This window comes from Mobula hypostoma, chromosome 8 (assembly GCF_963921235.1).
Source record: "Mobula hypostoma chromosome 8, sMobHyp1.1, whole genome shotgun sequence".
Lineage (NCBI taxonomy): Eukaryota > Metazoa > Chordata > Chondrichthyes > Myliobatiformes > Myliobatidae > Mobula > Mobula hypostoma.
The window spans coordinates 12,773,132-12,786,047 of NC_086104.1; the positions used below are offsets into that span (position 1 = coordinate 12,773,132).

The 12,916-nt window shown below is 43.9% G+C and overlaps 2 protein-coding genes across 2 annotated transcripts in view; both read right to left on the reverse strand.

Annotated features, from left to right (window-relative positions):
- Positions 1–1,900: 1,900 nt before the first annotated feature.
- Positions 1,901–12,916, reverse strand: part of LOC134350985 (uncharacterized) — a 32,904-nt gene continuing 21,888 nt past the window's right edge. The window contains exons 3-4 of the mRNA XM_063056930.1: positions 3,388–3,797; positions 1,901–2,281 (exon numbers count right to left, since the gene is read on the reverse strand). Of these exons, the coding sequence (XP_062913000.1) occupies positions 1,901–2,281; positions 3,388–3,797 (791 nt within the window). The remainder of the gene's footprint in view (positions 2,282–3,387; positions 3,798–12,916) is intronic.
- On the reverse strand, positions 3,342–3,759 carry LOC134350367 (histone H2B 1/2-like). The gene has a single exon (XM_063055466.1). It carries the CDS (start codon positions 3,733–3,735, stop codon positions 3,361–3,363), a length of 375 nt encoding a protein of 124 aa, XP_062911536.1. The 5' UTR covers positions 3,736–3,759; the 3' UTR covers positions 3,342–3,360.

Consider the following 12,916-nt stretch of genomic DNA (forward strand, 5'->3'; position numbering starts at 1 on the left):
GATGAGATTAAGAATGTTATTTTCTCTATGAATTTGGGGAAAGCTCCTGGCCCTGATGGGTTTACCGTAGAATTTTATAAATGTTTCGCTCCCTCATTAATCCCTTGGTTCTGCAGGGTTTCTGAGGCTTCATTAAAACTTGGTAAACTTCCCGAATCTTTCAATAGAGCGTCAATTTCTTTAATATTAAAGAAGGATAAAGATCCTGCTCAATGTGCATCTTACAGACCAATATCTTTATTAAATGTTGATTCTAAAGTTTTTTCTAAGTCATTAGCAAATAGATTAGAAAAAGTACTTCCTTCTATTATTTCGGAAGACCAAACGGGTTTTATTAAAGGTCGTTACTCTTTTTATAATATTCGCACACTGTTAAATATTGTTTATACTCCCTCACAAAATGTTCCTGAGTGTGTTATCTCTTTAGAGGCTGAGAAAGCTTTTGATAGAGTAGAAAGAATGTGTGTATAAAAATAAATAACGGATACCCCATCCGTTAAAGGGGGAGGTGGGGCATTAGCGGAAGTTAGAGAAGTCAATGTTCGTGCCATCAGGTTGGAGGCTACCCAGACGGAATATAAGGTGTTGTTCCTCCAACCCGAGTGTGGCTTCATCTTCACAGTAGCGGAGGCCGTGGATAGACATATCAGAATGGGAATGGGATGTGGAATTAAAATGTGTGGCCACTGGGAGATCCTGCTTTCTCTGGCGGACAGAGCGGAGGAGTTTATTAACCCACCGGCAATAATCCAATCAGGGAGCTGCCTTGTTCACCAATCAAGAGACAGCAACTGCAGAAGCGCGGAAACTAGCCGCTTAGTCTCCTAAATAATCCGCAATTTGAAACAGCCCGCCAAAAATCCTTTGTTCAAACCAAAACTAAAATCAAATTATTCCAGATCTGTTTGTCCATTTGGTCTCGGCACTCACCTCATTACTGAAGTCCGACACATTTAATATAGGAATGGTTAATATTGAAACAGAGCCTGAGAGATTAATTCCCCGGATTCTTTTCAAAGTGATAAAGGCTCGAGGGAGGGGGAGGAGGGCAACTCGCTTCTGTTCGGGCCGGTAATTTTGTGAACCGGATCAGGTTATGAACGGATTGCTCATCCCAGAATGCGACTGGAGTTTAACAAATTATTTTACAGATGAAATGAACTTATTCATTTCCATAGATGCTGCCTGACCTGCTGGATTCCTCCAGCATTTTGTGTGATTTCCAGCATCGGCAGGATCTCTTGTGCACCTGTGAAATAATCGTGAACCAGTTCACGTCTGCTTTGAAATGGCATTCAGAATGCCAAAAATAAAAGGACAGAAGCTATTAAATCACATTCCCATAGCGATTAAAATCAGAAAAAGCAAATACCCACTTCTCAGAGATGCTATTTGTAATTACCGAGACCGTGACGCGAAGGAGGAACTGATGTTTCCGTGTGTGTACGGGAGGAAGAATGTAACCATGACCTCGGAATAATGCCGAGCACTGGGACCGATTAACAAGGATAGAATTCGAATAAACTCATGAAGATTTTGAGATTTACTTCAATTCAATTGCTAAATATTAATGTAACTCTTTTAATTAATCTCTGACTTCCGTCGTGTTTTAGGTTAGTTTTGTCAGCACCCTTCACTTGCAGCTGGTGTACTTGGTTTCCGCCTTTGTCCCTGGATATCCCGAACCAAGTGGAAATAATCGCCCGCGATGCTCTCGAAAATAACCCACACGAACACGCCAGCAAGATATTTCAATGCACCCTGCAGTGATTTTTTTTAAATCTGATTTGCGCCTGAGCCCCTTACCCCACGCTCACGGGAACTATAGACAGCCCTTTCACAGACACTGTGAGTGGCTCTTAAAAGAGCCTTTGGGTCACCGGTTTCAGAATCTGTCGCTTCACTTGCTGGCGCTGCCCGTTTTCTTGGGCAACAGCACGGCCTGGATATTGGGCAGCACCCCGCCCTGAGCGATGGTCACCCCTCCCAGCAGCTTGTTGAGCTCCTCGTCGTTGCGGACGGCCAGCTGAAGGTGTCTGGGGATGATGCGGGTCTTCTTGTTGTCCCGGGCTGCGTTGCCGGCCAACTCGAGGATTTCAGCTGTCAGGTACTCGAGCACAGCGGCCAGATAGACCGGGGCTCCGGCACCCACACGCTCAGCATAGTTACCCTTTCTCAGGAGCCTGTGAACACGGCCCACCGGGAACTGCAGTCCGGCCCGGGACGAGCGAGATTTGGCCTTGGACCGAGCTTTGCCACCGGTTTTCCCTCGTCCAGTCATCTTCAAAACTTCACCAAAATCTTTACAAACAATCATGAAACACTCCAAACCTCACCCTTCTTGTACCTTTTAGGGGAATACAGTGGGATGTTTATGATTGGTGCAACCACGCTTAACTTCATTGGAGACAAGTAATCGTCCATTCAGGGAGCTGCCTTATTCACCAATCAGGAGACAGTCACTGGAGAGGCGCGGAAACCAACCGCTTATTTCCGTTAAAAAAATTAAATCTGAAAAAGCCCGCCAAAAATATTTTGTTCAAACCCAATCTAAATCCAAATTATTTCAGATCTGCTTGTTCAATTAATCTCCGCATTCACCCCATTACAGAAGTCCGACACGTTTTACATTGGTGTAGTTGATATTGAAACACAGTCTGGGGATTTCAAATGATAAGCGCTCAGAACAGAAAAATAATCGTTTCTGTTCGCAGCCCGTCATTGTGTGAGCCTGATCAGGTTAAGAACGGTTGCTTTTCTCAGACTGCGACTGGAGTATAGCTTGATGATTTTAACAAATTATTTTACAAATGCAATTAGATTATTCACTTCCATGGACGCTGCGTGACCTGCCGGATTCCTCCAGTACTTTTGCATGTTGCCTGCATTTCCATCGGCATTATCTCTTGTGTATCTGAAAACACGGTGACCCAGTTAAGGCAACACACATCAAAGTTGCTGGCGAACGCAGCAGGCCAGGCAGCATCAGAATTCCTCGTGTTGACCAGGTCTGGCTTTGAAATGGGATTCAGATAAATTGCCAAGATAGGAAATAAATTAATAAACTACAAGACCCACACCATTTACACCTTAAACAGCAAACATCCGCTTCGCAGATACGGTTTGTAATGACCGAGACAGAGAGGGTGATGTTTCCGTGTGCAGTAGAAAGAATGTAACAAAGACCTCGAGATAATACCGAGCAAGTAGGCCAATTAACATGGATGGTACTTGAATTAGCTCAAATATTTCCAGATTTACTTCAATTTAACTGCTAAGTATTAGTGCAACTCTTTTAATGAATCTGTGAGTGGCTCTTAAAAGAGCCGTTGGGTTTCCGGTGTGTTTTCTGGGCACTCTTCACTTGGAGCTGGTGTACTTGGTCACCGCCTTTGTCCCTTCCGACACGGCGTGCTTGGCCAGCTCCCCAGGCAGCAGCAGGCGCACGGCAGTCTGGATCTCCCGGGAGCTGATGGTCGATCGCTTGTTATAATGGGCCAGCCGGGAAGCCTCGCCCGCGATGCGCTCGAAAATATCGCTCACGAACGAGTTCATGATGCTCATGGCCTTGGAGGAGATGCCGGTGTCGGGGTGAACCTGCTTCATCACTTTGTAGATATAGATGGAGTAACTCTCCTTCCTCACCCTCCTGCGTTTCTTGCCAGACTTGCCCGCTGGTTTGGGCAAAGCTTTCTTGGCGCCCTTCTTGGGAGCGGATTTCTGCGGCTCGGGCATTTCTTCGCTCGGATTCAAACGGCAAAATGAGTAAAATCTGCTCGGAGTGCGGATTAAATAGACTGCGCTCACAGCAGAATGCTAATAAGGATGTGGAAACCGAACATTCCCATTGGTTCATTCTGGAAACGACTCGCCCATCAGATTTATTCCGACAAATGCTTTGATTGAAACGAAAGGAAACAAATCTCTATTGTTCGCTCCACCAGTCAGAAGCCGGTCCCACTGCCCGCTTGGTCCGGATAACAATATGGACTGGGAACCGTGCCGATCTGGTGCAGAAAGTCCGATAGGGCAGACAGAGGTTTGGGGCTGAAATTAAAATAGGCAAACGTAAAGTACTAAAGAAGATGGAATTTTTTAAAAAGCACACAATGCAATTAATAAGATCGAACAGTGGGCAAATAAGTGTTGGATGTTTTATAAAGAGGATCAATAGACTGACACTCAATTTGAAATTGTATAGGTAAACACTTGAGGAAGTGTCAGTGGTAAGAGTTCTTGGCATGTGGCTGGATGACAAGCTGACATGGAAGAACCATATCAGTAAAATAATTGACAAATGTAAAGGAGTATTAAATCTCCTATGTGGGTATGCTTGGGGTTCTACATGAAAATCTCTGACTTTATATATTTGTTTAATTAGATCTATACTTGATTATGGCTGTGTGGCTTATGCTACATCTTCAAACTTCATCTTCAAAATGTTTAGATGAGACTCATTCCACTGAGATGCAACCCAGAGCGTCATAGGAAGTCATTCCTGCCTGTGGCCATCAAACTTTACACCTCCTCCCTTGGAGGGTCAGACACCTTGAGCCAATAGGCTGGTCCTGGACTTATTTCATAATTTACTGTCATAATTTACATATTACTATTTAACTATTTATGGTTCTATTACTATTTATTATTTATGGTGCGACTGTAACAAAAACCAATTTCCCCCAGGATCAATAAAGTATGACTATGACTATGAGGTACAAGCTCGGGCTTCAAAACTGTGTTCTGATGCGGTAAGGTCATCTACTGTTTCAGCTTTACTGTTAAAATGAGTCAATTGCTCTTATAGTTGCAGAGGATGAAGTTGTTGTTAACATACTGGGTTAACTAATTAAGATCCTGGTGGCATGGTGTGAAGACAATAACCTACCCCTCAATGTCAGCAAGACGAAGGAATTGGTTGTTGACTTCAGAAGGAGTAGTGGACTGCACAACCCATTTACGTCGGTGGTGCGCAAGTGGAATAGGTCAAAAGCTTTAAGTTCCTTGGGGTCAATATCACAAATGACCTGACTTGGTCTAACCAATCAGAGTCTACTGCCAAGAAGGCCCACCAGCGCCTTTACTTCCTGAGAAAGCTGAAGAAATTTGGCCTGTCCCCTAAAACCCTCCCTAATTTTTATAGATGCACCGTAGAAAGCATTCTTCTAGGGTGCATCACAACCTGGTATGGAAGTTGTCCTGTCCAAGACCGGAAGAAGATGCAGAAGATCGTGAACATGGCGCAGCACATCACACAAACCAATCTTCCGTCCTTGGACTCACTTTACACTGCACACTGTCGGAGCAGTGCTTCCAAGATAATCAAGGACACAATCCACCCAGCCAACACACTTTTCGTCCCTCTTCCTTCCGGGAGAAGGCTCAGGAGCTTGAAGACTCATACGGCCAGATTTGGGAACAGCTTCTTTCCAACTGTGATGAGACTGCTGAACAGATCCTGACCCAGATCTGGGCCATATCCTCCAACTTTCTGGACCTGCCTCTTCGTTTTTTTTGTGCTCTCTTACTTTCCCTTTTCTATTTTCTATTTATGATTTATAATTTAAATTTTTAATACTTACTCCAGGGAGCACGAAGCGCAGAATCAAATATTGCTGTGATGATTGTATGCTCTAGTATTGGCGACAATAAAGTATAAAGTATAAAGTAACTTGAGGAGGCAGAGGAATGATCACCCTGTCAAAAGTGTGCTGGGAGACTGTTGGGAACATCATGAGAAGAGTATTTTTAGTTTAGGGGATTATGGCAAGACCTGTGGCATAAGGAGAGATACCTTTACAGAATACATAAAATTGTTGGATTGATGGGAGGAGGGGGTAAGACAAGAAGGGAAGGAATTACATTGACTCGACTTAGAATTGGGCATACAATACTTAATTATTCCTTATACCTTGTTGGACAATATCACTCTGGGGTGGTAGGTGTTGTCATCATTATGAAACAGTTGAATACATTATTTTACAATGTGAAGCATACAAGATTAAAAGAAAGCAAATGCGAGCTGCACTACTAGCTTTGAGGGTTGACAGTCTTCATTTAAAAACTTTACCAAGTCATGGAAGTGACTTCATTTTAATTCACAATATTGTCTCTCATTATTTAAAATCTCTAGTCCTCTTTGGGGTAATTTAATTTTCAGTTGATAAAGAACTAGTAGGGGTTTTGTTTCCCAAATCTCTGTCTACACCACACTCCAGTCCAGTTGGTGGTGGTAATGCACCTTAAGTTAGACTGCCAACCGCCATTAAAAGTCAGAAGAAGGAGAAGAAACACACAATCAGATGAAATATTGTAAAGTAATATACTAATTTGTTTATTTCTCGCAAACCAACCAGAAACCAAAGGAGAGAGTTAGCATTTAGAACATCAAAATCTACAGCACATTACAGGCCCTTCAGCCCACAATGTTGTGCTGACCACGTAACCTACTCTAGATAGATAGATAGATAGATATACTTTATTGATCCTGAGGGAAATTGGGTTTCATTACAGCCGCACCAACCAAGAATAGAGCATTAATATAGCAATACAAAAACCACGAACAATCAAGCAACAAAATGCAAACTATGCCAGATGGAAAATAAGTCCAGGACCAGTCTATTGGCTCAGGGTGTCCGACCCTCCACGGGAGGAGCTGCAAGTTCAATGGCCACAGGCAGGAACGACGTCCAGTGCCGCCCAGTGTTGTATATCAGTGGAATATGGCCGAAGTCTAACAGTAAAAAGTTCAATACCGGTCTACAAACCCGTTCCTCGATCGTAATATGACCCAGATTGCACCATCTGTTGTTAACCAGAACAGTAAGCACCGAACCCCTTAACGCTTACCGCTCCCAGTGCACTTCCGGTCAGCCCGAACGATCTGGAAACCACCCATGGAAAAGTTTTGATCAGGTATGTCCTTGTGCAGCCCCGTTCCAGTGGAACACATCACACTGCACTCCCAAAATGTTCTCTGATGCCTGGCTAGCGCTGTGAACTCCTCCATTTTATTACGCACCAAACTCCTCTTCTCCATAAGTCTCTGTTGTCTCAACCCGGTCCTCTTTCCTTGACTTTGTGATCCCCCTCTGCATCCTCTGTGTGTTTTCCTCCAGATTTCAGCAGGGGTGTCCGCCGCTCTGCTCGCTAAACCGGCCGGCATAAGCGCAAGCAGCTGGTCCCTGGAATAAACAATGCGACCATGCTTCTGTCCCACTAATGAGACGTGTCGGAATGTAACTATTTCCAGCGCTAAAAACCCAAATAAAACTCTCTCTACCAGCTTGTTAGAGAGGGTGCCGCTTCGATGTGTTACCGTGAAAAAAAAATACAGAAAATAACATAAGTTAAAAAGTAAGAAGAAAAAAGTAAGAATACTGATCAGAACAGCTGTAACAGGCTGCATGCACGACCGGCACATACGCAGAAACTGGCCTGGAATTTCCCTACCGCATAGCCCTTTTTTTTTAAAGCTCCGTGTACCTATCAAAGAGTCTCTTAAAAGACCCTATCATATCCAGCTCCACCATCGTTGCTGGCAGTCCATTCCACCCACCCACCACTCTGTGTGAAAAATTACCTCTGACATACCCTCTGTACCTACTTCCAAGCACCTTTAAACTATGTCCCCTCATGTTAGCCATTTCAGGCTGGGAAAAATCCTCTGGCTATCCACACAATCAATGCCTCTTGTTGTCTTATACACCTCTATCAGGTCTCCTCTGATCCTACGTCACTCCAAGGAGAAAAGGCCAAGTTTACTCAACCTATTCTCATAAGGCATGCTCTCCAATCCAGGCAACATACTTGTAAATCTCCTGTGCACTCTCTCTGTAGTATCCACATCTTTCCTGTAGTGAGGTGACCAGAACTGAACACAGTACTCCAATTGGCGTCTAACTAAGGTCTAATACAGCTTTAACATTACCTCATGGCTCTTGAACTCAATCCCATGGTTGATGACGACCAACACACCATATGCCTTCTTAACAGCACTGTTAAGCTGTTTGAGTGTCCTATGGACACGGACCCCAAGATTTCTCTGATCCTTCACACTGCCAAGAGTCTTACCGTTAATATTATATTCTGTCTTCAAATTTGATCTACCAAAATGAACCACTTCACACTTATCTGGGTTGAACTCCATCTGCCACTTGTCAGCCCAATTCTGCATCCTATCAATGTCCCGCTGAAACCTCTGACAGCCCTCCAGACTATCCACAATACCCCCAACTTTTGTGTAACAGCAAGCTTACTAACCCACCTGTCTACTTCCTCATCCAAGCCATTTATAAAAATTACATTGAGGAGGGGTCCCGGAACAGATCCCTGCAGAATGCCACTTGTCACAGACCTCCATACAGAATACAAACCATCTACAACCACCCTTTGCCTTCTGTGGGCAAGCCAATTCTGGATCCACAAAGCAAGGTCTCCTTGGATCCCGTGCCTCCTTACTTTCTGAATGATCCTTGCATGGGGAACCTTTCGATGTAAAGTTCAAAGCCAAATTTATTCTCATAGGTACAAGCAGTCTGCACATTGGAAATGAAAACTATACAGCATCACAGACACATAGCATCAGAACACAACATTCACAAAAAACACAGAAATTAAACATTAATTATACTAAATTATAAAAGGAAGAAGACAATCTGAACAAAATCAAAACAACAAAAGCTACTGTAGTACGAAGTGGTTGGAGTGTTGTTCTACCTTGGTAGTTGGTTCTTCTCCAGTTCAGGTGCAGCCCTTCTCTTCGGTACAGCACCCACCAGAACTGGACAGGAACCAGCAATCCATGTACATGAAGCCCTCCCTCCTGCACCAGCTCCTGAACCACATATTCAACTGCACTATCTTTATTTCTTGGTGAAAGTAATTGTAGGAAGTCCTTCCACCGGCCCCATCCTGTACTGGGATTAATGGCTAAACTGTGAAACACTTGAAGGTGACAGAGTTAGGATGCAAGGGTCAAGGCAGGGTCAGCGCACATTTTAAGGGGGAGGGGCAAAGCTTAAGGCCACACCCTCCCTGTGACCTCACAAAGGGAAACGACTTGGGATGACTCCTGCTCTGTGACTTCACAGAGCTCCTGTCCCCGGCAACAGTTGGTGAGGTGAGCAGAGGGACATAACTAAAAAAGGATCTGTAGAGGTCAATATTAAACTATCAAAATCAGAGGGGAAGAGCATAATGTGGAGAAGGATAAATCAACAGTGGCAGCAGCATTGGGATAGAGCAATAAAAGGAAGACATTTACATTCAATTCAGAACAGCAGATATGGGAAGAAGTAGGGGAGTAAAGTGGAAGGAGCAAGTAATTATAAGTAGACTGAGAATTGGGCACAGCAGCCTTAATGGCACTCTGGCCATCATAAATAAGCATCCAACAGGTTTTTGCAATCTATGTCAGGAAACTGAAACAGTAGAGCATATCCTTATTTCATGCTGGAAATTTGCACAGGAAAGGCAACAAATGTTACAACGATTACGCAAAATAGGACTGGTAGAGAACAGTGTTAAAGGTTTATTGGAATGTGGGGAGAGTGATCGGGGAGGAAATGGTTGTTTAGTTTTTTTAAGGGCGATGGGACTGGAAAGACGGCTTTAAAGTGAATGGACAATGAAGGACAATAAATCCTGAAGATGGCAGCAATGCAACAGTGTGGATGCCAACTGCCGTAAAAACTCAAAGAAGAAGAAGAAGACGACATTTCGGGGTACACCCATAGAGCGAGGAGTGTTGCTGAGTCTCTCTCTATCTCCCCTGAAGTCCAGCCGACTTCAGCCATCACTGAAACGCAACTCATTGCTGGGAAGACCAACTCCTGCCCACTAGACGAGAGAGGGAAGGTGAGAGCCGGAGAGAGGAGGGGTTTGAGATTAACCATCAGAGGACTTGGAGGGTGAAACCCATGTTTGCAGTGGGGAAGCACAGCGATTTCCCCTCAGAGGCAGAAAGCACACTTTTGTGGATTAATCCCCCTCTGGGGCTGGGTGTCAGAAACACTGCCCCCCTACCACTCCGGGGCTTGAAGGCAGTGTACAAGTTTAATGGCAGAATTCTTGACAGAGTGGAGGAACATGGGGAACTTCAAGTCCAAGTTCATAGAGCTTTCAAAGCTGTCACAGAAGTTGATTGTGTGGTAAGAAGTTGTATGGTGTACTGGCCTTCAATAATCACATTATATGAGTTCATGAAGGATTTCTAACAGAGTATGTGAAGAAGCCAACTGGAGGAAAGGACATACTGGGTCTAGAACTACGTCATAATCCTGGACGGGTGACAGATTTCTCAGTGTGTGAGTATTTCAGAGACAGTGATCACAACTTTCTGATCTTTCGCATAGCCATGGACCAAAACAGGAGCAGAGAACTGGGGAAAGTATGTAAGACTGTAAGGCCATAAAATATAGGAGCAGAAGTAGGCCACTTGACTCATCGAGTCTGCTCTGCCATTCAATCATGGGTTGATCCAATTCTTCCAGTCATCCCCACTCCCCTGCCTTCATCCCATACCCTTTGATGCCCTGGCTAATCAAGAGCCTATCTATCTCTGCCTTAAATACACCCAATGACTTGGCCTCCACAGCCACTCGTGGCAACAAATTCCACAGATTTACCACCCTCTGACTAAAGTAACTTCTCCGCACCTCAGTTCTAAAAGGGCATCCCTCAATTCAGAAGTCGTGCCCTCTTGCCCTAGAATCCCTTACCATGGGAAATAGCTTTGCCAAATTTCAAGCTTTTTAACATTCAGAATGTTTCTACGAGATCCCCCCTCATTCTCCTGAACTCCAGGGACTACAGCCCAAGATCTGCCAGACGTTCCTCATACGGTAACCCTTTCATTCCTGGAATCATTCTTGTGAATCTTCTCTGAACCCTCTCCCAAGTCAGTATATCCTTTCTAAAATAAGGAGCCCAAAACTGCACACAATACTCTACAAGTGTGGTCTCACGAGTGCTGTATAAAGCCTCAACATCACACCCCTGCTCTTGTATTCTATACTTCTAAAAATGAATGCCAACATTGCATTCACCTTCTTCACAATGGACTCAACCTGGAGGTTAACCTTTAGGGTATCCTGCATAAGGACTCCCAAATCCCTTTGCATCTCTGCATTTTGAATTCTCTCTCCATCTAAATAATAGTCTGCCCGTTTATTTCTTCCACCAAAGTGCATGACCATACACTTTCCAACATTGTATTTCATTTGCCACTTCTTTGCCCATTCCTCTAAGCTATCCAAGTCTCTCTGTTTCCTCAACACTACCCACTCCTCCACCTAACTTTCTATCATTGGCAAACTTAGCCACAAATCCATTAATACCATAGTCCAAATCAGTGACATACATCGTAAAAAGTAGAGGTCCCAACACCAACCCCTGTGGAACTCCACTGGTAACCGCCAACCAGCCAGAATAGGATCCCTTTATTCCCACTCTCTGTTTTCTGCCAATCAGCCAACGTTCCACCCATGCTAGTAACTCCCCTATTATTCCATGGGCTCTTATCTTGCTAAGCAGCCTCATGTGTGGCACCTTGTCAAAGGCCTTCTGAAAATCCAAGTACACCACATCTACTGCATCTCCTTTGTCTACCCTGCTTGTAATTTCCTCAAAGAATTGCAGTAGGTTTGTCAGGCAGGATTTTCCTTTCAGGAAACCATGCTGGCTTTGGCCTCTTGTCATCTGCCTCCAGGTACTCGGTAATCTCATCCCTAACAATCGATTCCAACAACTTCCCAACCACTGATGCCAGGCTAACAGGTCTATAGTTTCCTTTCTGCTGCCTCCCACCCTTCTTAAATAGCAGAGTAACATTTGCAATTTTCCAGTCATCTTGTGCAATGCTAGAATCTATCAATTCTTGAAAGATCATTGTTAATGCCTCCGCAATCTCTGTAGCTGCTTCCCTCAGAACCCGAGGGTGCATTCCATCAGGACCAGGAGATTTATCCACCCTCAGACCATTAAGCTTCCTGAGCACCTTCTCAGTCGTAATTTTCACTGCACATACTTCACTTCCCTGACACTCTTGAATGTCCAGTATACTACAGACGTCTTCTACTGTGAAGACTGATGCAAAATACACATTCAGTTCCTCTGCCATCTCTGCATCTCTCATTACAATATCTCCAGTGTCATTTTGTATTGGTCCTATATCTACCCTCTACTCTCTTTTACCCTTTATATACTTAAAAAAGCTTTCAGAATATTTTTTGATATTAGTCATCAATCCTCTATCTTCCCACAAGCTCTGGCTTCCTCGTATGCCCTCTCTTTTGCTTTTACTTCAGCTCTGACTTCACTTCTCAGCCACGGTAGTGTTCTTCGTCCCTTTGAAATTTTCTTATTTGGAATATATCTGTCTTGTACTTCTCTCATTTTCCACAGAAACTCCAGCCATTGCTGCTCTGCTGCTCTTCCTGCAAATGTCCCTTTCCTGTCGACTTCAGCCAGTTCCCCTCTCATGCCATTGTAATTTCCTTTATTCCACTAAAATACCAACACATTGGATTTTATTTTTTTCCTCTCAAATTTCAATGTTCTGCTTTCCATTGATGCTGCCTGGTCTGTTGAGTTCCTCTAGCATTCTGTGTTAGGAGGAATATGGAAGTTAAGGGAATATTACAGAAAAGTGTCAACTGATTGAATCTGGAAGATCGAATATAAAGACGGAGTACAAGCTTAATGACAGAATTCTTAGTTTGTGGTAGAACATAGAAGTCTTGGGGTAGATCCTTCGATCCCTCAAAGTTGCCATGAAAGTTTATAGTATGGTTCATTAAATTTTTTTTAGCGTGTCGCACCAGACAGTCAGCCATTCTTCTCTGGTGCGTGGTGTCAGGATTGGTCTCCTTTCGGATTAACCATGTCATGATATAAACGTTCCTGATGCAACCCTTTT

Bases quoted from the DNA above. Each gene is read 5' to 3' on its own strand.
- LOC134350367 (XM_063055466.1), bottom strand. From the start codon at position 3,735: ATGCCCGAGCCGCAGAAATCCGCTCCCAAGAAGGGCGCCAAGAAAGCT.